The sequence below is a fragment of the Carassius gibelio genome, chromosome A3 (assembly GCF_023724105.1).
Source record: "Carassius gibelio isolate Cgi1373 ecotype wild population from Czech Republic chromosome A3, carGib1.2-hapl.c, whole genome shotgun sequence".
NCBI classification, from domain to species: Eukaryota; Metazoa; Chordata; class Actinopteri; order Cypriniformes; family Cyprinidae; genus Carassius; species Carassius gibelio.
The window spans coordinates 18996985-19021761 of NC_068373.1; the positions used below are offsets into that span (position 1 = coordinate 18996985).

The 24777-nt window shown below is 35.3% G+C and overlaps 1 protein-coding gene across 2 annotated transcripts in view; it reads left to right on the plus strand.

Moving 5' to 3' along the window:
* The first annotated feature begins 6135 nt into the window (after positions 1 to 6135).
* The window catches only part of LOC127950904 (protein kinase C beta type), a 113913-nt gene continuing 95271 nt past the window's right edge, over positions 6136 to 24777 (plus strand). The window contains exons 1-2 of one of the 2 annotated variants that reach the window (XM_052548317.1): positions 6136 to 6441; positions 7382 to 7413. In XM_052548317.1, the coding sequence (XP_052404277.1) occupies positions 6272 to 6441; positions 7382 to 7413 (202 nt within the window). In that variant the 5' untranslated portion in view covers positions 6136 to 6271. The remainder of the gene's footprint in view (positions 6442 to 7381; positions 7414 to 24777) is intronic. The other variant, XM_052548306.1, reaches the window with a different exon arrangement.

Consider the following 24777-nt stretch of genomic DNA (forward strand, 5'->3'; position numbering starts at 1 on the left):
CTACACCTTTTTTTTATTTTTTTATTCCAAACCTGTATGACTTACTTTCTTCCATGGTACATAAAAGGAAGATATTTTGAAGAACAATTTTGGTGATCATTGTAGAAAAAAAAAAAAAGATTTGTTTCTTGAAATATCTTATTTTATGCTACGCAACAGATATAAATACATTAAGGTTTGGAACATCAGAGGGAGTAAATTACAGTTTTTTTTTTTTTTTTTTTTAAGGGGTCATATGATGCGATTTCAATTTTTTCTTTTTCTTTGAAGTGTTACAACTCTTGGTTCATGAAAAAGATCTGAAGAGTTACAAAGACTAAAGTCTCAAATGCAAAGAGATATTCTTTATCAAAGTTAAGACTCTGCCACGTCTCCCTACAACAGCTCATTTAAATACCCCCCCACATGTCTATGTCACGATGTGGGAAGATTTGCAAAATGCCGCCCAAATGTTCGCAAAGAAAGAAGGCAAATATTTTATGCTCTCTGTTTCCGCAGGCGCCATTTCATGGAAAAGCTGTGTGTTTCATTGTAAAAGTGAGACTATTTTGTTGGTTGCACCAATTTTTTTTTTTTTCAGTTGGTTGTTTGTTATTTGTCTGATCACAAATGCAGATATGGTTTTATGTTTACGCGGCGCGACGCAACACGTAAAAAGACAGTATAAGTCATTATAATCAGTAATTATGTTCCCACTGGATGCAACTACTGCCTCGTTTGTAATGGGTTTTTATTGTTTTTGTCCTGGGACACGCCATTACAGTTGAGGGGAGTAACATTTCCGTCAGACGCTTGAAACATTTGGCCAATCACAACGCACTGGATAGCTGGCCAATCAGAGCACACATTTCTTTTCAGAGATACGAGCTTTGTAAAAATTGTACATTTCAGAAAGGCGGGGCATAGAGGTGAAACAATCATGCACATTATGTGGACATTTAACATTTACATTAAATTTAACCATTTAACCCAGCTGTTTCCTCCTGCGACAATCGAGCCCTTAACACTAACATATGAAAGAACACATACTTAAATTGAACTTAAATATATTTAATTTAATCATGCGTACTTTAAACATACACAACTGTGCAAAAGTCTTCGTCACGTTAGTATTTTCACCCAAAAGAATGGTGTTCGGCCAGTTATTTATATATTTTGCTGAAGTGTGTCAGTAGAAAATATCAGTTTACATTTCCAAACATTCATTTTGCCGTTGTCAGACAACTTGTGCATTCAAAATCGCACTAGATTGTTATTAAAATTAATGGCAAACTGATATTTCCTTCTGACACACTACAGCAAAAGATATAAATAACTGGCATAAAACCCTTTTTTTGGGGTGAAAATACTAATGTGCCTAAGACTTTAGCATAGTACTGTACTTTACAAACGACATTGTTGCTACTTTATAAAGAATGAGCCTACAGTAATTTACAGAACTGATTAAAGACAGTGACAGACAGCACTTACTTTAACTAAATATCAGAGAGATTGACAGAGATACAGTAGAAACATTATGTGTGGTTTTGTATTAAATAATGACCCAGATTGTGAAATACATTTATTAGCCTTAGAGTGAGGGAAGCACAACTTGGGAAATGAGAGCACCTTAGGTGAAAGCTATGGATTTATTTTAAATATCTGTAATGTTCTTTAATGTTATCCATAGTTTTTTTTTTTTTTTTTTTGTGGCTCTTTTTTTTTAAGTACCGTATTTTCCAGACTATAAGTCGCACTTTTTTCATAGTTTATCTGGTCCTGTGACTTATAGTCAGGTGCGACTTATTTATAAAAATTTATTTAACATGAACCAAGAGAAATGAACCAAGAGAAACATTACCGTCTCCAGCCGCCAGAGGGAGGAGATGCTGCTCAGTTCTCCTGTAATCTACACTGAAAACATAGAGCACCCTCTCGCGGCTGGAGACGGTAATGTTTTTTCTTGGTTCTTTGGGTCTAAATAAATGTGATTTACAGTCGAGAGCAACTTATATATGTTTTTTTTCCTCGTCATGACATATTTTTGGACTGATGCAACTTATACTTAGGTGCGACTTATAGTCAGAAAAATATGGTATCGATTCAGGCACCGGTACCATTTTAAAAATATCTAAATGGCACCGGACCCTACTTAAAAGTTATTATTTCTCACTGGCTCATTCACCAAATGGATGCTTTCTCTTTTTCCTCCACAAATTAAGCTACTGTTGGTAGTTCGGTAGCGAGATGTTTTAATAAATTAGCGTTTGCGATTGACAACGCGATTGACAATGTTGTGATAAGTAGGCTATACCAAATTTATAACTCCTTACCACCAAACACTGGACATATGGACACCCATACAGGAAGCTATCAATCAAGAAGGTATCAGGGTTATTTTTCATTTTTATTTTTTCACTTGGATTAATCATTCATTTTGACAGCACTAATGTTTATTGTAAATAGGAAAACCATACAGTCTGCCCTAGGTACACCAATGTTGTCTATTGCCCTCGCAGATTCCTGCAGTTTGGATGTACATTTACATTACATTAAAGGTTATTAATGACATGCCTCTGAAGTCTGACTTTTTGCATCATTACAATGCTAGGCAACTAGTCATCCCATCTCTAGTTCTTTAATGCATTTGCATTGTACTAAAGTGCGTTCATTTTCAATGGGCATATATCCGGCTGAAACAGGTAGCCTAGTGCATCCCAAATTTTTCAACCTGAACATTTTAATATATCATTATAGTCATTATGGCACTATGGCCTTTAGAAAACTGTTTTTTTGAGGAGGTGGTGCGGCCTAAGCTTTTGTTCTTAATGGAATTTTTAAACCAATACTTTTACACTTTTACTTGAGTAAAAAGCTTGTGTTTATACTTCAACCTCTACAAAAGTCTTTTTAAACCCTAGTATCTATACTTCTACAATGAATGTGAATACATATGACACCAGTGGTTGGATCTCTGTCCATCTCACATGCTGCAGTGCATTTAACGGTTTCCTCTGACTCCTTTAACACAGGAAAAGACTGTTGTCAACCAAGAGAAAATATAGGCCTATTTAACATGATCTTCACAACAGCTCTGGAAGCAAAAATAAGCAAATTCATCTGCAGCAAAGATGAATTTTTGCTGCATCGTTTTAAAGAATCTAAAGCATATTCAAAGAGTACATTTACAAGAGAATGTGAAGATGGTGTTAAAGGGATAGTTGACTAAAATTAATAAAAAATATTTCATAATTTACACATTATCATCATGTCATTACAAACTCAATCAACTTCTTTCTTTCAAGGAACACATTTGGGACAATCTGCTATAAATATCTCATTTTATGTTCCACAGCTGAAAGTAAGTCACCCAGGCTTCAAAAGACATGGTTAGTATCTGGGTGAACTATTTCTGCAGTGTTGTAAAAGCCATAACCCACCAAATACAACTAGCCTATGTTGTAAAAACTTTTTTTTTCTTTTTTTTTTACATAGTGAAAAGGTTGTGATAACGTTATTATCTGACATATTTAATATGACAAATGCCGGTTTCTTTTTATTTTATTATAAATACGTTTTACACCATGTTGCTGAAACGTAGCCTATTTATAACGTATTTATCACATTACCATCTCTCCTTGCAACCTTTTAGCCTACTTGCCACGTTCTAGGTATTTCATTTGCTTCCATGTTTTCTTTTAATCAAAATAAAATGTTTTCGAAATATTGTGAAAATACCAATGGTAGCCTATGTTTTAAGTTGTTAAAAAAAATTCAAAATAAATAACAATAAATATCACATTTGTCTACTACTACAAAAAAAAAAGACCAAACTGTACAGATCTCATTAATAAAAAAAAAATAAACATTTTTGTAAAATGTAAAGTATTTAATTCTAACTAGTTACAAATCATGTTATCGCAATTATAATAATAATAATTCTATTGCAATCTAATTAATTATTATTATTTTTTTATTTATTTCTTTTTTTATTTATTTTTTGCAATCTAATTAATTATTTGCACTGCTTGTTTCATTAGTGAATGAATCCGTGGTTTTGAACGAATCGACTGAGCTAATGATTCAGTGAGACTGAATGGCTCACTCTTTAAACCAGTGATTAGCCTCCCCCTACTGGCTATTTTAGTTTATATTTAGAGTAGTATATTATAATATATTTGTGTTTTTGAATGTTGAATCTAAATATTTCTAAATATTTAATAGTCGTAATTTTTGTTATTTTTGGACCAAAATGTATTTTCGATTCTTCAACAAATTCTAATTGATCCTCTGATGTCACACGGCCTACTCTGATGATGTTTTATTATCTTTCTGGACATGGACAGTATACCGTACACACAGTTTCAATGGAGGGACAGAAAGCTCTCGGACTAAATCTAAAATATCTTAAACTGTGTTCCGAAGGTGAACGGAGGTCTTACGGGTTTGGAACGACATGAGGGTGAGTTATTAATGACATCATTTTCATTTTCAACACTTTAAGCTACTTTTTTGTTGTTGTTGCAATGTCTATTCAGTGCTTTTTTAATTTAAAACAATAATGACTTAAGTGTACCATTGGCACACGATGTACCAATTATTAAATCTAATTCATTTGAGATTAATTGAGATTAATCCGATTGCACATTGTGTAATTAATTGGATTAAAACATTTTGAAAACATTAAAAATACATAATAAAATAATGCTGGTCTTGTTTTTATTATAAAATTCACAATTCATCATCGAAACAGTCAATTACCGATACAATCGATAGCAGCATCCCTGATGTGCAGCAGTTCAGCAACAAGCAAGAATCACACGATATGATCAACAGGTATATATGACAGCATCTGCACAAGAAGTCGAAGCTCCCTTCTGAGGGTTTTACAGTAGTCTCTCTTGGTAAGTGCATGGTGCACTCTTAGCCGCTGGTTGTCCTTGCCTCCTACTTGTCAGTGCGTCACAGAACAGGAAAGAAATAACTGCTGAAAAGAGTCAGCTGGGGCATAACACAAAAATTTATGTAACAAAGCTTAGACGTCAATTTATGTGAGCAGTCGCTGAAATAACTTGGCTCCCTGTGCAGCTTCAGACTTTGGGGACATCAGAGAACCTGTGGCCTGCTGCATCAAAACCCCTTAAGAAAATGCTTTGAGACAACTGTAACTGTTTCATCATTAATGGGTTTTTTATCTTGAGGGTTTGTTCACAACATTGTACTACATATTAGGTAATGACAGATTTGCTTTAAGAGCCATTTTCATGCATATAGTCCGATTTAACCACATATTCAGGATTCTGATGAACAAAAATATATAAGAATCAGCCGTTGAAAACCACATATTGTCTGTAGTGTTTCCACCCCTGTATAACATAATTATTCTTTCTTATTTTACCACATTTTATCATTTGATATATGTAATTAAATACAGGTTAATTAAATGTAGGACTGATTTCCTAATTATCTTGATATGGTCTAATCAGTCCTCAGGTATGAATATGCAGTGCTTAAATTAATTAAATATTGAAGGTGCACTCTGTAATTTCTATTTTTAACTGGCTCATATTCATCCCAAATTTAACAGTGGTTGTGAACTGACATCTATCAACACGAAGCTATTTTACTTTTTTTATTTATTTATTATTTTTCAAATTAAATCTTAGAAACATTTGTGTTCGTTCAGTACAGCTGGTCATGTGATGTCAACATGTTAGTGCCCATGAGGGGGCGACCGGCTCCATGCAGAATAAATCGCTTTTTCAAGACTTATGGCTGTAAATGATTATAATAATATTTCTGTAAAAAGCTATTTCTTATAGTATGAAAAAACTATTTAGAATATATATATATATATATATATATATACCCAGTGCACATTTAAGTTTCATCATTTAGAGTAGGTGTTCTAATTCTTGTACAGTATCCGTATCAAAATTATTGACACTTTTCTTGAAGTATACATTTTCATGAGCATCGCGTTTCATTACCTATTCATAAGTGTTTCCCATTGTCTCATTCTCATTATGCTATTAAGGTTTTTCATGTAAATGTGAGAGAGGTTTGATAGAATCTCAATCAATTAGCTCTGCTTGCCAAATGTAAATACGTGGGAGGGTGGGAGGAGTCTTGTAACAGCGCGTCAGTGTATGTGTGCGTGTACCGGTGCGTAAGGAGGGAAGCAAAGCATCGCGCCAGAGTTCATCGCAGTCTGGAGCTTTGCATTACATGTTCGCACTCCGCACAACTCTCTCCAGTGTACAGGCTCGCGCAAACTTTCCCCTTGTTGAGAATGGCAGAGCAATCGAACAGCGATGGAGAGGAGAGCAGCGCACCCATGAGGGGCTTCGCCCGACAAGGTGCCCTGAGACAGAAAAACGTTCACGAAGTTAAGGACCACAAGTTTATCGCTCGCTTCTTCAAGCAGCCTACTTTCTGCAGCCACTGCACGGACTTTATCTGGTAAGAGAGTTTGTGCGCTCTAGGTTAATTCCCCACTGAAGTGTATGGCAGGCTGTTTTAACATTCATTCATTAAAACTAAGTATTATTCTGTTGCTAGTTCTTATTTTTTTATTGCTCGGAAATAATCCAGTAGTAACCAGTAGCCTTCAAATTTACATGCAACTTTTTTTTAGAAATGCGTGTACGTATTAAACAGATACTTTTAGAGCTCTTTTCATTAGTTAGTAGTAACAAATCTGGTGCTTTATATCCCTGTTGCTATAACATTTTCTTTTTATTAATAGAGAGATGCTAGTATCCTTATATGTGGCACTAGTATATGTATTAAAATGTATTCTTATACGCAATGACTTGCCAGGACTGCTCGTTTGCTGTTAATTTAAATGTCTTATTATTAATTGACTTTGAAACTTTTCTAGTAAAAATGCAATGGAAAATACACTTTTGTCTAATAAATGAATAATACAAAAAAATAGGCACAGTAAAATAAAAACAGATTCTAGTTAATTTAAGGAATAAATGTTAAAATAGCATTCCATAGATATGTACCTGTTACTGTTGGAGATCAAGTGTGCACTGTATCAAGACCTAATGTGCTGTCTATCTAGACAGCATCATATGTAGACTCGGCTGACTCTAAACAAGCCTAGAATGGCCAAAATGCTTTTGGTAGGAGCTCACTTGGTTTCGAGCCACTGCTTTATTGATTTCCCAAAGTAAAGTATGCAAAGTAAAAAGTTCAATTAAATGTAAAAATATGAATGAAAAATGTAGTTGCAAGACAATACAAGAGTATAAGACAATACAAGAAATAAGAAATGAGTCATACTACATGAGGCAACAGCCAAACCACAAAGTGATGTAGTTCAAGTCTAAATGTTTAAAAACTATGGTTTTATATTTTTTTCAATGAACCCTTGTTTTTTTTTTTCTTTCAGGGGTTTTGGGAAACAAGGATTTCAGTGTCAAGGTAGGAATTTATTCATTAAAGATTTTGAAAGATCTTTGAAAGTGTAAAGTGCCTTTGGTTGTATTTGTAAGTGTCTTGCAGCAACAGTAAATCCTTTTCCAGGACTATCGGTATTGTATATTTGACGTGTATCAGAGCTTTTTTGTTGTGATGTTGTTACTGGAGGACACGCTGACAGTGTTTAGAGTCTTGCATGAACTTATAAGTTCCATTCTGAAGGATGCCTTGAGTTTTCCAGAGGTTTCCACCAGTGTGATTTTCTTGAGAATCTCACAATGGTGCCTCAAGTACATTTTTATAGAGTAGATATTATGGTATTATACAAAGCATCTTGACAGTAAAATGGAAATTACTTTAGAAGGTTTAATAACCCAGAAATTTTCACACTGGTAAAATAGATGATCCTGCAGATATTCTTATTAGGCAATCTTCAATATGTACATATCTCATTTAAATTAGATTTTCTAATCATTTTGACAACAGAAATCTGATTCTACATGCCCACTTGTTCAGATTTGAAGCATATGATATCCTGATTGCAGATGTTCATGCCTCCCATTTGTCTCATGAATATAATTATCAAATTTCCGCATGACGGCTTTCACATTGGAGTACGAACACGTTAGGCATTTCTCATATGAAATCATGGTGAAAATACAAAGAGGCCATCCGGATAGCTTTTTTCCAACTCCTGCACGAGCAGTATGAATTGGAAGTGTGACGTTTTGGCACATTTTCTAACATTGCAATTTGTACCTGTAGACCTGTGGCTAGCTGTGTTCTTCACTGTATGAGGCTAAATTACCCTGGGAAAGTAATTTTAATTCCTGCTTCACTCTTACGCACTAAAGACACTGGATGTTCTTTAAGGTGACTGCAATTACAGGTCACGGTAGGTCAATAACAGCCTCTGCGGTTCTGCACTTTTAGTTTTTCACCGCAGTTTTCAGCTCTTGTTCTAATTACAGGTGCACAGTTGAGTTTATGATGACTTTACCCACTGCTCAATCTTTCTCCTCTCTCCCTCTGTTCCTAGTTTTTTTTTCTCTCAGACATGCTCTTTATCTATTCACATCTTCTCTAAACCGGTTGAAACCCTCTATTGATTTGCAAGAACAGCCCTGACTGTATCTGGAATACCGGACCCAATAGGAGCTGAGGGAGATAGTGAATGTTTCTGCAAGGCAATGCTCAGACATGCTGAAACCTGAGGTTCTCTGCTGGAGAGCAAAGCTGTCTGTGCCTCCTGAAGATTATGCCTAGAAGAGTAAAGCTCTGTTAGAACAGTGTGGGAACTATACATCTTGTTCATAATTAGTTTATTGTAGTTTGTGCAGTTTCTTCTCCTCCTTTTGGTGTGTATTGTGAAACAATACTGCACTAAATGTTTATGCTATTTTTGTCTTTTTTTTCATCTTGGCAGTTCCATTCACTTTAGTTGAATAGTAGAGAGCTTTGGGTGAAGTGTTCCTATAAGGGAGCTTTCATACCTAGCTTGGTGCAGGTGTTTGTTTCGGAAACTGATGTCTGATGTTTTTTCCCTTTGTTCAGTTTGTTTTGGCATATGTGAATATGTCAGTTGCACTTAGATTTAGATTAGACAGATATTTTACTTTTCCAAGGATGGTTTCTGTAACATTCCGAAATATTCAGTAATATTCTAGTTCATAGGTCCTCAACCCTGCTCCTGAAGACCCACAGTCCTGCAAAGTTCACCTGGCCTGTGACTTTTCAAGGTCCTGAAGACCTTGATTTGCTGGTTCAGGTGTGTTTGATTAGGTTTGGAGCTGAATTCTGCAGGACATTGAGTCCCCTGGAAGAGGGTTGAAGACCTATGTTCTAGTGCTTTCTGGAACATTCCAGAACATTGTGACTAATCATAAAGACCAAAATACACTTCTGAAGTTTTGGACGACTCTCAACATGAGGACAGGAGAGGTGTCAGTGAAAAAATGGGAATAACTCATCTGAAAAAGTAACAGATATTTTAACATAAATATAACAGTAAGGAGTTACTTTACTAGTTACTTTAAAGAAGAAATCTGATTATGTAACTCGCGTTTTTTATTGCGTTACCCCCAACACTGAATATTTACAGCTCCTAAGTCACCCTGACTCGAGATGTGTTACCCTGGACCACAAAACTTTAGTCGGTGGGACTTATTTCTAGCATTAGCCAAAAAAACATTGTATGGGTCAAAATTATAGATTTTTCTTTTATGCCAAAATCATTAAGATATTAAGTAAAGATCATGTTCAATGAAGATATCGAGTAAATTTCCTACTGTAAATATATCGACACTTAATTTTTTAGTAATATGCATTGCTAAGAATGCAGGTGATTTTCTCAGTAATTTCGAAAAATTTACACTTCAGCCTGGTTTTGTTGTCCAGGGTCACATATAAGGTGTGGACATTGAATGTGGGGATATTGTGAATTCTCTAGTGCAAAATTTTCATCCAATTGCATGGATTTCTTTTCTAATTTTCCCCATGAAAAATGTCATTGCGTAGCCTACATCAAAGGAAATAATAAATTATTTTGCATTCAAGACTTTTTAATGTAACAGTGACTCCATCTGCTATTAAGCACAAATAACAAGCTGTTCGCTCACTGGCAATTTTTGTGTGCATTCAAAAAAACAAAAGAGACTATGAGGAAGGTTTACATATTCCTATGGAATACAGGCAAGGCTGTGATCTGGTTCTTTCTTAATCATGTGGAAAACTGTGAGTAAATAATAAAAGAGGATTTCCTCTTGCTGTCAGCTTGATGGTGAGCCAGCTGCTTAGGAGAGCCTCTTTTGCCTCCTCAGTCTTAATTGCAAAATTACAAGTTTGAGGAAAGAGCTGGATGGAGCTGAGAAAGAGAGGAACAGACAGATGAAGAAGTGCATACATAATGATAAGGGAGCAACAGGGTCAGCAGAAAAAGTGAGAAATCAATAAGTGTAAGAGTTTTTTGTTGAATGACAATATTTAAGAGTGAAGGATTGAAGTAATCATTAATGTACACTCGGTCACAGAGGTGGGTAGAGTACCCAAAAACTTTACTCAAGTAAAAGTAAAAGTAATTCTAGAAATATTTACTCAAGTAAAAGTAAAAGTACTAGTCTTGAATAGTTACTTGAGTAAGAGTAAAAGAGTATCGGATAAAAAATCTACTCAAGTAGTTAGTTACTAGTTACTTTGGGTCATATATACGGAGCCTTTTTTTATATAGATATATAGACAAAAAATGTATGTAATGTATGTGTGTGTGTATAAATGTATATATTTCATCAGCCTTTAATCCAATTTATGTAATTTATTATAAAACCCTGTCTGTTTATTTAAGTAACAAATATAGGTGTCATGCCATAACATATTTTTAATACGACTGACTTTATTTTAAATGTGAATTTAACATTGAAAGTTAATGTGATATAAATATTGCTACTAATCTTTCATTGTTCAGAAAGAGAGCAAATAACATTTACATTATTAAACATAATTTTCACTGACAGTCTAGATTTCATTCACTCTCAGAAACTACCATTACAATCACTGAAACTGTTAACACTGTGAAATCAATATCTTAATTATAGATTCGTACACACATCTGCACTTTGTTGTTTCTGACGAGAGAATTCGGCAGAAAGAGGTATTCAGTAAGTGAGCGAGTGAAGGAAGCACCGGCATTTCAGCGATGACTCATCGGAACACCTCTGATTGGCCATTGCATTCAAAAGCTCAACAGAACCGTGTGTGATTGGTTAATGCGCAGCGCTGTAAAAACGCGTCTGTCTCTGGCTCAGCGCCAGCAAGCGATCACAGATCTGAATTTAGCAGCTGATGATATGACTTGCTGAACGTACTCGCACTGGTGTGATTGTATTAAAATTAATAAAATCTTAATCGACTATTCTTTGTCTTTTGGAAGCTGCATTCAACCTGTTATAAGCCACACACGTACAACAAACTAATGTCACAGTGGTATCGTGTACTGTAATCGAATGTAGCTCAAGTTATTACCTGTTAAACAGTAGACAGCACACGCGTTCATCTAATAAGGATCTCCATCGCAAGCAAAGAATAGCCTTTGCAGATTAGCTTTCAATTCAGTGCAGTTCCATAGCCCTGTTTTCAACGCTGCTAATATTCTTAAACGTTACAACTCTGAGTGAACCGCTTCAGAGCTCAGCGCGTGCAGCATGGAACTGAACGACTCAATCAAACTGATTCATGAACCAATTCACTCGTTTGCCAATTGGTTTGATCAAGCCTTTGAACAGAGTTGACTCAAAAGAATGAATCATTCGCGAATGGGCATCGCTCATTGTCCAGAGAAAAGTAGACGGCGCGTTTGGAATAAACTGAAGCATTTATTGCATTAAGATAAAGTAACGAGAGGGGCGTCGCCCACAGTAACGAAGTAAAAGTACAGATTTTTCCCAAAAAATGTACTCAAGTAAGAGTATAAAGTACCCATCTTTAAATATACTCCGAAAAGTATTCGTTACCCCGAAAAATTACTCAAGTAAATGTAACGAAGTAAATGTAACTCGTTACTACCCACCTCTGCTCGGTCAGTCATTTCTGCAATTGAATGCCTATTTAACCAAAAAAGTAAATTGATATAAAATATTGGTTTTTGGTTTAAAACTATTATGTGAGAAGAAAGACAGTAGTGATATGTGTGATGATTGATATGATATTATAGTTTTAGCGATTGACCAATCATTTACAGAGACTTACAGAAAGTCTCTTTAACAGCAGTTATCATTATTTGTACACCTAACACCTTTCAAAATCACCCTGATGATTTCACTTGTATCTCCAACCACTCACCTTCTGTCTAAATGCCCTTGTAAATCAAAGCAGACTGTGATTGCATTTATATATTTGTGATGCAGGGGGTGTCTCACACCTCGCTATGTTCGGTGGAAAGGCAGAACATAACCACATCTGAAGGTGTAGGTCTTTAAAGCCTCTATAAATAGCATAAGTGTTCCATGAAGCAGTGCTTAAATAAGGTTTGGGGGGGGGGGGGTATGTGTGGGTGTTCAGGGAGATCAGTAGTTTATGAAAACGCATAGAAGAACCTCAATCATTAAAGAACATGGCATCAGTTCATATACGTCATCACCCTGTTCTTGCGAGAATAATTTATGTGTTTGCTCCATTTTAGCAGCTTTGGAATGGCATGTTTTAGACCGTAGCCTCATTTTGATAGGGGAAAAATATAAATGATCAATAGTGACACAAGGCACTGCTGTGCTCTACTGTAGAGATGAGTGAAGCTGTGTGTATCAGCCACGAGTAAGATTTTATTGCTGTGAGGCTTCTAAGAAGAGTTAGTTTTTAGTAATTTACAATTGAAATATCAACTATATGGGACAAATTAGAAAATTGTTGACAATCAGTAAGAGTACAGCTATATATAATATAGTTAGCATATTTTACGTTTTAGAAAATTTTTGATGAGATATGTTTGTTTTCTTATTAAAATGTTTGACCTTTAATTGCAGACTTTGATATCGTAGCAATTCTCAGTACAATTTGAAACACTGAGATCTTTTCTGAGACTCTAGAGGATGCTCATTAGAGACTGCTGTTTTCCTTCAGGAGAAAAATGTGAGAGGCAGACATCTCCATTTGCCCTCTGTGATATCACATTAAGTACATTTACAATGCACTTTCTAAAGTTTGATTTTAGTCAGAATAGATTTCAGAATAAAACAATAAGTCAAGTGTCAATAAACTAGTGGTGGGCCGTTATCTGCGTTAACGTGCTGCGTTAACGCCAGACTCTTATCGGGCGATAAAGAAAAATATCGCCGTTAATCTGTTTTCAAAGTTGGGTTGGGAGCTGGGTCTATACTAAGCAAGCTATGATGACTTTCAGCTTGAACCGAGCTCTATTTTGCGAAGTTCTCCTCAAAGTCCCTCCTGCACTGGAACGAACAAAAACAAATCGCAGTTTGAAACAAACAACAAGATGTGAAAGAGCCCGATTCAGTACTCGCGGTGTTCAGGGCTAACGCAGAGAAAGGCGACTCGAGAAGCAAAAAATAAACGTTTTCAAGTGTTTTGATCAAAACACTTGAACATCGAATTTGCTTATTTTTGCTCTAGTGTCGACAAATACATACGAAATATGTCAAAATATCCACCTTGGAAATTATGCTCGAAAAAACTGTCAGTTATTTCTTAAGTGAAAGTAAACAGTTGAGGAAAAATGGGATGTGTATTATATTGAATGCGTTCATCGTCTCTTAAAGTGACCGCGCCTAATTTAGCTGCTGGCTGCTGTAATGTTAATCCAAGAAAATGAAAATGAAAATCACTCACTGCTCTTGACTACTTTGTAGTTTTAACAGTCAAACCAAAAATTATTCAGACACCAGATATATTTTTTGATCTATATAGCAAAACTGTAATAATGTGAGAAATGTTGAAGGTGTCTGAATAAATGTAGGTTTCATTGTATATTTAATTTTTACATTGAAGACTCTCCAGTGCTTTTTTACATTTTAATTATTTAGTTTCTGTACCTTGACACCTACAAACTTGAAAAAATCTTAAACATTGTGTAAATAGCACAAATAAATAAAAATAAACGAACATACAAATTAAACAATTTCAAACAGGGCACACTGGTAAAAACTTCACCGGGTCCCCGCTTGTGCAATGTGGAATTAGTTTACAGCTTTTTCAAGCAGTTTGTGATGCATTTTGGAAACCGGAGATGTACATTTCCAATGCACCATCTAGCTTGATAAACCCCTTCTAAAAGACTTTTATTTGGGTAACACACATATTCTGAATGCTGTCAGCAGAATTTGAATGAGCCATTTTAATCTAGATCAATCTAGATTAATTTCAAGATCACAGTGAGATTAATCTAGATTAAAAAAAAATAATCTATGCCCACCTCTACAATAAATTTTTTTTTTATAAGTGTAATGTAAATAGTCCCACTGAAATTGCATTGGTCGTGTAGAAACCAGTGCAATTTACCACAGCGTTGTACACTTGCAGAAGTGATTTGTGACCTATTTAATCCTTCAGATATTAAATTTCCACAGCACTATTTGATTATTCAAACTATATTTGTGTATTTAATCGTTCAAATATTTTATGTTCTTAACCATATTCAGAGGCCAAATGACTCCTGGTGGATTGGTTTTCTGGAGAAGGATTCATAAGAATTTTTCAGTTCAATTCACGTTTATTTGTACAGTGATTTTCATCAAACAAGTCATTGCAAAGCAGCTTCACAGAAAAGTTTCTATGTTACATTTAGGAGTAGTTGTTCAGTTTGTCAATGTGATGCCCATATGGCAGAAATGTATAGTAAAAATCATGCAGTTAGTTAATGGCGTATTCAAACAAACGTTGAACAATATTAACAGTAGGTCTGTCAAAATAGCTGAAAAACTAAATTTGAATTTGGTACTTAAATATTATCATAATTCGAATTATATTCAAATTTAAAATGCACAATTTCAGTTAGGGTGAAGAAAAGCTTTTTGATTCTCTCCTGAGGCCACAAGATGGCGAATCGAACAAAATATTACTAATGCACATTTTTTAAAAACATAAAAATACATAATTTTAAAAATAATGTTTTAAAATAATAAACCAATTACAATTAATTAAGTTGCTTAAACAACTATAAACAAAACGGCGTCATGTATTTAAAAACTTGAGATGTAGTGGGATGGGGAACAAAAAAACCCCACCATAAAGTCTCGAGATATGTTTTAAAAAAGTTTAAATTACATTAATTTAACATGGCTTTCTAAACATGCGGCTCTCTTGTGCGAGACGCGAGTCAAGATCTTCTCCACATTGATGTTCTCTTTTTTTCTTGTGGCTTCAACTGGATAGGCTAACAAAAACCTTATAATGCAATGACACTTAAATCGTCATCGCATCTCGTGCACCACTGATAAAGTATACTGCGGCTGTCCGCACACCATCCACATTATGTCATTTATTTCACGTGCGCAAATACAAGGTGAATGTGTCGAGCTCGTCCGCCTCTGAAAGTTGTGTGGACGCGGCAAAAATTTCGAATGTGGATTTTTATTTGAAATTCAACGAATATTCGAAATTCAAAAAAAAAATTTTGGGCAGCACTAATTAACAGCAAAGATTATATGTTGCGATCAGAGTTTGGAAGACAAATGTAAAAAAGCTCTACCTCCTTTAGTGGACTTTGCTGTGATGGATACTACCAAAAGTCCAGAGGTTTGAGACCTTAAGGAGTGTGATGGATTGTAGCATGATAGAAAACTAGTTAGGCATGCAGGAGCTAAACCATTTATGGCCTTATAAGAAGTAATATTTTGTAACTGATACAGAACTTAATATGTAGCCAGTGTAGAGATTGTTACAAACTGGGGTAATATGATCATATTTTCTTGACCTGGTAAGGACTATAGCAGCTGCATTTTAGACTACCTGTAGCTTGTTTATTGAAGATGCAGGACAACCACCTAGCAGTGCATGCATTACAATAGTCCAGTGTTGAGGTCATGAATGAATGAACTCTTGTTAGCTTAGATAAATTAGAAGCTTCATCTGGTTTTGTTGAAATGTATAGTTGAGTATCATCAGCATAACAATGGAAACTAACCCCAAATTTTCTCACAATATTAACAAGGGGCAACATGTATATATAAAATAGCTGCAGGCCTAAGACAGATCCTTGTGGCACTCCAAACTTTGTTGACATTAGTTGACATGATTCCACGTTTAAGTAAACAATGTGGTAACAGTCCGACAAGTAGGATCTAAGCCACTGATGCATGAAGCAGGGCATTTGTAATTTTAACAAGTGCAGTTTCTGTGCAATGATGAGGTCTGAAACATGACTGAAATTGTTCATAGATTTTTCAGGAAGGACTAAAGAACTTTTTATAAAATTTTAGACATAAGAAGATTTGAAATGCGTTTGTTTTTTGCCAGTTTACTAGGATCTGGTTGTGGTTTCTTAATGAGATGTTTTTTTAAACTATTTAAAAAATGTTTTAATTTTTACCCAAAAACATTATTCTGAGCTTTTTAGTTTCACTACATGACTTCTTCTTAAGAATGCTTAATATGCTTCTGTTCATGCATATTTTGGTTACACATTGGACTGACAACCACATTCAATAACCAAACTGACTCTCTTCAGTTTTTAGGACACACACCTGCATTTTGAGAATCAACTGATTCTTGCTTGGGTCCCAGATTGGAAAATAATAATTTACATCAAAGGACCAATTGAAATTCATATCTGTTAGTAGGTACAAGTCAACACTGACTGTGTGAATGTGGTCCAGTCATATTTCCAATTTTTCTAGCCTCTGTCACTATCACAATCTGTTCTTTTATCATCAACTCAAATAGAAATTAATCAAATAGAAATTCATTTAGCAGACGATTTTATCCAAAGCGACTTACAGTTCTATCAGGCTATCAATTTTTACCTATCATATAAATAGAAATAAAAATAATAATAATATTCCCCAGAAGTCTTATTGTAGCAATGATCTAATTTCGTTTGGAATCCATTTGTGTTAGAAGTTTGATCTGAATAGTCAATAGGTGATTGGTGATGTTTCAACCAGCTAATGAATGTTGAGAGCCAATTATACATGGATAGAAGAGCCCTACAAGGGCCATCTGCTCAGCTTATGGGACCTAATAAAAAGGTCTGCCGAGAGCCACATTGCAGGAAGAGAATGTGTGAAATAATGCAATAAGGACATTCAACTGCCTGTAAAAGGGCCTCCATGTTAAGCAAGTACATTTGAAACTCAATTTAGTCCTGAATGCTGTTAGCCTCTCCCAGTGCTTTCAACAAGATTAGATCATGGCGGTGTTTTCCAAGCCACCCGAGGGAGGGTTCCTGCTCTATTGACACTTCAAGATTGTTTACTGCAGAACAGGATCCTTTTGTTTAGAATAAACATGTCTGACCTTTGTGACTCCAGTGTCCTCAAGGACAAGATGCATGAGGCTTGATATTCCCTTCTGCTGGACCTTATTCACTCTATCCCCTAAATTAAAACTTCAGTCCTTTCAATATTTATGCCATTGTCAGTTTTCAGTGTCGATGGCCTGAAAATACTCAAGCTAAATGAGATGGTTTCTAGAAGAGTTTTGACCTTCACCCCATGAGCTGGCAGTTCAGGTTCTCTTTGTTTGATGATAGCCAGCACTGAATTTGATGTGTGTCTGCCGGTTGAAGCATCTGTTGGAAGTTGGAAAGAGGGTTAGGAAGACAGGAGAGGCAGCCACCAACTGAGCATCTGAAACTGGCTTGTTTTAGTTGGCCTTACTTTTAAATGGGCAATAACAAGAGAGATCTCACTCCATCAGTGAGCTGCAGTTAGATAGACACTTCAAGGACTCAAAGTGTTTAATGGTGCTTGCTAAGAGAAAGTGACGTTTAGCCAAGTATCATGTCCCATACTGAGTAGGACTGGTGCCCAGGGAGCAGGGGGGTTCGGTGCCTTGCCAAAGTCTTGGTATTGAGGGTGGAAGTGAACACTAGTCATTTACTCCCACCTGCAATCCCTACTCAGACTTTAGGTTACAAGTCTGACTCTAACCATTAGGCCATGGCTTGCTAAGGCACCTAAATGATACTTCAAATCATGTGGCCTGTGGCATAGCTGAGAATTTCGTAAAGACTCTTTTGACGTGGACCAGCAATCCTGGCGTATTGCAAGTGAATTTGAGAATAAAGACTATTTTAAAGAATTTGTATATGTTAATTGCTCTTGGTCTTATTTTAGCAGTTTTTTCTAGCCTCTTATGCAGTAAGATTTTTATGTTATGCTGAATTCAAATGAAAGTTAACATCGTTTAAATGGGCAGAAGAAACTCACTCTGCTTTATATAGATCATAGTAGGAGCGGTGTTAGGACTACTTTAGTTCATCATCTGTTTTTATGTAAACAGTCTCTGCCTTTTCCATCTTGGTCGCCCACATCTGTGAGAACTTAAGAGAATTTCAAGGGGATCTGTAAATCTGAGATATCAACATTTACCTGCAATGTATGTCAACTACCTAGGCCTCCACTTAACTGTGCTAGTTCTTTGAGTGCGGGATCCTGTCACAAATCTATCAACATGTCGAATTCCTCCTTGTATCCCTGTGTTTGGGTTCTCAGCGTTATCATGATGTCTGACAATGATTCAAAGACCACAGTCTGAGAGTGCTGTCAGTACAGAGAACACAAGAGTGCAGCCCTTTCTCCAGGAAAAACCAACCCGAGCTGCGCTGTCCAAATATCAATCTTGCTGACAACTTCCACATACTAAGTAGTTCTGCCATGCTTTTAGACTGGGCATTTCTTCTTTCCAATAGTCTACATAGTTCACCCTAAAATAAAAATTCTGTGATCTGTCGTTTTTTTTAATGCCTTGTGAGTCATGACATTATCTAAAAAGCAGAGTGGCAATATTATCAAATAAAAGATACCAAAAACCTTTTCAAGGGAGGTAATTTCACTTGGTGGCCATATTTGCAACTCCTCCAGACAGCTATTTCAGGCATGAAAGACCAACTCCTGTTTACTTGAATGGGGAAATACTGAAATATATTTCAAATCACCAACAAAATCTGACATGAACCGTTTCATAAATGTTGTTTCTCATGTTCAACAGCGTTAAAAAGCATGTATTTCAGGTTGCCCCTGCCAAGTCGCATATTATGCGATCTGTTTTTATTGGAAACAGAGCCTAGGTAGTGATGCAATACCAGTTCCAGTTTGGCTCTTTTATTTAGGAGGCGGGACTTCTGCCATATTGTACATAGCACTTTCTCCCATTCATAGTAATATGAATGAGCTGTCTTATATACAGCCTTAGTGTTTGCTAAACTTAAATGAAATTGCCAAAACATATACTGAAGCAGTTGAAAATAGAAAGCGTGTGTTTTTCTTTAACAGTCTATCAATTTGTCCTGGTTACAGGGTGATCCAGCTAATCTAAAATTGGCTAAATATTCAGAGATTAATTGGACTGGCCAATACAACTGCTATATTACTGCTATATAACTATAAAAATACCTGTAGCTTGTGTAAGGAACAGACTAACGCACACTAATATAAAAATATGCTGATATTATATTACAGTAAATATTCCATTAAGTCATGGATGATAATAAAAGTTTATACTATTTTGTCTAAAAAATAAATCCAATTGCTACAAGCAAGTTCAGTTAACATCACTTAATAATGTTAATTATGAAAAAAATAATATATATTTTTGAGCTATGCTAAAGATTTACTAGTGTTATTAAATAATCAGTGTTTTTAAAGATTTAAAGTGACCATTAGATGAGGAGGCACTTTTAAATGTAAAACTAGAGTAAGTAAACTAGAGCAATTAAATATCCATTAGAGACTTGTACTGATTAATTAACAATCTCTAATATCTGCCAATAAACTTTAAACAGGAAAAAAAACATTTTTTTTTTTTGAGGGGTAGAAGTGTAGTCTATCTAATTGACTGTACCCTAGTTTAACTATACAAGTGTTCAGCTGAAAAAATAAAAACTTTAATCAAGTACCTTTATACAGTATGTTGTAAGGACTGTCTATCTTTCATAGCCTCTGTATTAAATTCAATATGGCCTATAACCGAAAAGCTACAGATATATTGTGCATCCCTAGAACAGACCCTCTCAAATAATTGTTGACATGAGAAGTATCAGAAATGTAACACACTAAACCCGCTTACAGGAAGAAGAAATGTTCAAAAACATGAATGAGATTGGAGAACTAGGGCTCTGACAGAATTTCATTTTGGGGTGAAGTGTCTCTTTTAAGATCATTTTTAGCTTCAGACTGAAATATTCACAGATGGTCCAGCTGTGAGTGGAGGCCGAATCAGTGCTGCTGAGCTGCACAGGGTGAAGTGAGAGAGGCGAATCTGCAGGTGTTTAGGTATTAAAGTGAAGTCAGGTTCACCACTGGGAACACTGTCAGTCGCATATTAAAAAATGGGCAATCTCAGAGTGAGCCAGCTAGGTTAAAAGCTTCCCCAGGCTATCAGTCACACTTTTTAATTGAAATGCAAGTATGTTAGGACACAAGGGCTCTTTTTAAGCCAGCTACTGGCCTTACCTGAGTTGATAAAGACAGGATACTCATAAATACTAAAAAATATATATCAAAAAAGCAGTGTGGTGTACAATTAGCCTACTTTACCTGACAGTATATTTTTATGTGATGCAGGTCAAAAGTTTGGGGTTTGTAAGATATATATATATATATATATATATATATAAGACATTTTAAAGACATTTAGAAAGGTAATAAAATTCAAATATAAATTCTATTCATTTGAACTTTTTATTCATCAAATAATCCTGAAAAGTAATATTAAGCACAAAGTTTAATTATCAACACTGATAATGATAAATATTTCTTAAACCGCAAATCAGTATATTATAATGATTTCTGAAGGATCATGTGACATCGAAGACTGGAGTAATGATGCTAAAAATTCAGCTTTAACACCACAGGAATAAATTACATTTTAAATTGCATTAAAATAGAAAACAGTTATTTTAAATTGTAACAATATTTCACAAGACTTATTACAAATGAAACAGAGTTGGTAAAGAATGAACAGTCACTACCGGAAACTTTATCTCAATGACTTCATTCATGATATGAGATGTTTTACAAACCACTTGAAACACATCAGGTTCTCTTTTCTTGAAGTGCACAGAAAGGCGTCAGGGTCAGGGCAGACCCCTTTTTTAGGCAGCCCAGTGGAACTATGGCTGAAGTTTTTTCAGTATTGACCTTACTGGGTATTGATGCTATTGTATGAGTCTGATCGATGTTAATGCAGTGAATTCCCTCTGGCCAGCAATTTAATTGGTCTTCTGCTGTAAAACACATTGGAATATGCATATGCTTTCCACTCACTCAGCCAAGTTTTGGACTGAAAGGAGAAAGTTATGATTGAAGTTAAATGTGAAGTAAATTTAAAGCTTTCACGTACTTTAACACATGATGTGAGCTGCATTTTCTTAGCTTTTTTTTTTTTTTTTTTTTTTTTTTAGATCTTGCTTTTTCTTAAGCTTCAAAATACCAAACTCTGGGAATAAATCAATTATTAATAAATAAATGAATAAATCAATTCTGAATGTTCTTGTTCAGTTCAGCTGATACCAAACTGCCAGAACTGCCTTAAATATGAAAGAATTTTGAAATGCTTCAGGTTTCTGTTCATCTATGATGAGCTGTCTATACTTCTGCTAAATGCGGATGGAACAAGAAACGTCTCACTTTTGATTCATAGTGTCGCACTGATTCATATTGTACTCTATTTATGCATAATCCTACATTATGTTCTACATGAACTGGCTTGAATGCCAGTAGGTAGGGTGTGTATGGTACTGCTGATGATGATTGGTGAAGTAAAGACCTGTAAGAAGGCTTCAGTAAAAGTGCTGCAGTGCTCCTCAAACCCATTTAACCCATAGGACCATTTAACTGCTTGCTGCAGTTGCTAGGCAACAGGAGATGGGTAGCCTCAATACATGACTACTTATGAAGCACTGTATCTCTCTTTTTCTCACTATTTCTCTCTGTCACTCTTGTGGATACACTGTCCCAAATATCATTGCTTCTTGAGATTATACTCCATTAAATAGAATTGTTCTTGGGTCAGCATGCAGAAAAGTGATGTATCAAAGACAACTGAACTTCCCTTTGGTGGATTCAAGCTGTTGTAGCTTCAGTTTTAGCTTCCACTTGTTATTATTTTAATCACAGCTTCAATTTCATAAAAAAGGAAGCATTTGATTCAGATAATCTGAAGTAAAACTGTGACCAAAATCATATCTCCCATGATGCCACAGTCATTAGAGTAGTAGTTATTGTAATATTTGGTCAAGGATATTCTTTTAATTGACCATTTAGTGAAGGCGGCATTGTGATTTTATGTACTAATTCAGACTGGATTGGGATCTCTGTATATTATATATAGATTATTAGAATTATTATAGGGAAGGGATACAATATTAAAAATGCTATAGTAGCTGTTCTGAGCAGTCAGTGATTTTATTTTGATTGAATGTAATTTTCTTTTTTCTGTAAGATGAGGTGCCAGCTGTACTTGAACCACCAACTGTTATTTTATTCAGAAAAAAAAATAATAATTCAAAATCGGCACCTTGTCAGTTTTCTGCAGACATTTGTGAATATATTATCTGTATACTATACTGTATAATTTTTTTTTTATTATTATTTAGTGTATGTATTTGTATGCTTGTGTAGAACATATGGTCACTTCAGACAGGAACAAAATTATAAGTATGTCTGTCAAACACAAATTGAACTAACTAGACCAGGTAAACTAGTTTTGTCTGAAGAGGGCTTTTAGCACATGTACAGTGAATTTAAATAAATCAGAGCACAGATCTTTGTGCCTGGCATTGGCTGTCCTCTGATCCTGGATCAGTTAAAAGTGAGAAACTGCTGGATTTTAACTGGATTCTACACACACACATGCACACAACCTATCGTTGTCAGTCATCGTTGCCTGATCAGTAATCAGCTCTGTTTATGAAGAGAGATTTACTTGGGCCTCTGTCACCACTGACTGTAGACTGAGCACACACGCTGTACTGAAAGCTGCTGTTGTCACTGTAGCCAAGTGCTGCTGGGTCAAACTGATGATATTAGAGCAGTTGGAGGACTGAGCCAGGATCTGTGGGTTGTTTGGAGGTTACACTGCATGTGTGATTAGATTCCATGGAGATTATTCCTGTTCCTTCTCTTTAAATCGTTCTCGTTTTCAATAATTGCTCATCTCTCTTCCTTATATTCTCTCTTTCTTTCTTCCTTCCTTTAATTGGTAAAATGATTTTTATCAAAGGGTAATAGTATGCATGATACTTTGATTTGTTTCATTGTGCTAAATGATTAGAGTAGTCTTATAATAAAGTATTTTAATTTTATGTGTTTGTATGACTGGTTGATTGATTAATTGGGCTATTTAAATTTTTATTTTTTTATTCCATTATTTGAATTAAATTTATTTATAATTAATTTAATTGTATTTGTTTTATGGCTTCAATTATGTAAAACCTTTTTGAACAGAACACTGACATTTTCAAATTACTAATGCATTATTAAAACCAAACTTTGTGCTTGTTAATATTAGTTAATGCACTATGAATTAACATGAACTAACAAAGAATAATTACATTTGCATGAACTTTAACAGAGATTAATAAATACATTATTCATTGTTTGTTCTTGTTACATCAGCTAATGGAATGTTTTACAGAGATTTTTGTATTATTTGAATTCTTTTTGCTGTTTCTCACTTCTGCATTATCATCCGTCCATCTGTCGTGTGTTTGCTTCTGTCCATTTCGCTGTCTCTGTGTGTGTGTGTGTGTGTGTGTGTGTGTGTGTGTGTGTGTGGGTGGCGGGGGAAGGGTTGTGTGGGGGACAGGTATAGCGGGGGGTCGTGGTCCGGAGGGGGCGGTGAGCTGCAGAGAGACTCTTCAGCGGATACACAAGCAGTCAGTGGAGAGGCTTCTTCAAACAGATGGGATGGGTAGAGTGGAGACACGGGCCTGTCACGGGGCAAACACACAAACCATACACACACTCCCTCAGAACTCAACCCTGTGACTCCAGTGTAAAAATGTTTTATGCTACAGTGTTGAATAGATAGAAACTGTTCATGGTGAGATGAGTGATTTGTTGAAATGCTCATTTTAGCTGTTATCCTTTTGTACATTTTCGTCTCACTGTATAGCAGTTTTGTTTTAATTGCATTAGTTTTTGTCTTTTGTGTGTTATGTACAATTTTGTGCTGTGGGCAAGTGTTTGTCCACTTAGCATATAGACATCAATGTTGATTAAGAGTGGAGAAATGTTCTTTTGTCATGTTTGTGACTTCATGTAACAGGAAAGAGAGAGATTTCTGATCTATTTTTATGTAAATTTAATTAAATAGAAAGACAGTGCTTCGTACTTATTTAAAAACGTTTTTTATGAGCTCATCTAGATAACTTCAGTCAAGAGTTATCAGTCTAAATAAACGTATGCTTGGAGGAATAATAAATAAAAGAAAATAAGATCAATAGCATGCATTTATAAAATATATAGGACAAGTTTTCATTTCATGCTGATTTAAATCAAGCAAGACCTGTGTCTGATGGAAAGTCTGTGATTTGAAGAAGTGGAAGATGGAAGAAATATTAAAAATGTAAATAAATAAAAAAACAACATGCACAATTTTATTGTTTAAAGGATGATTTTTTTTTCTCAAAACTGAACTGGATGATGAACAGCAGTGCAACTTCACAACAGTATATCAAATGAATCTGTACTAATCTTT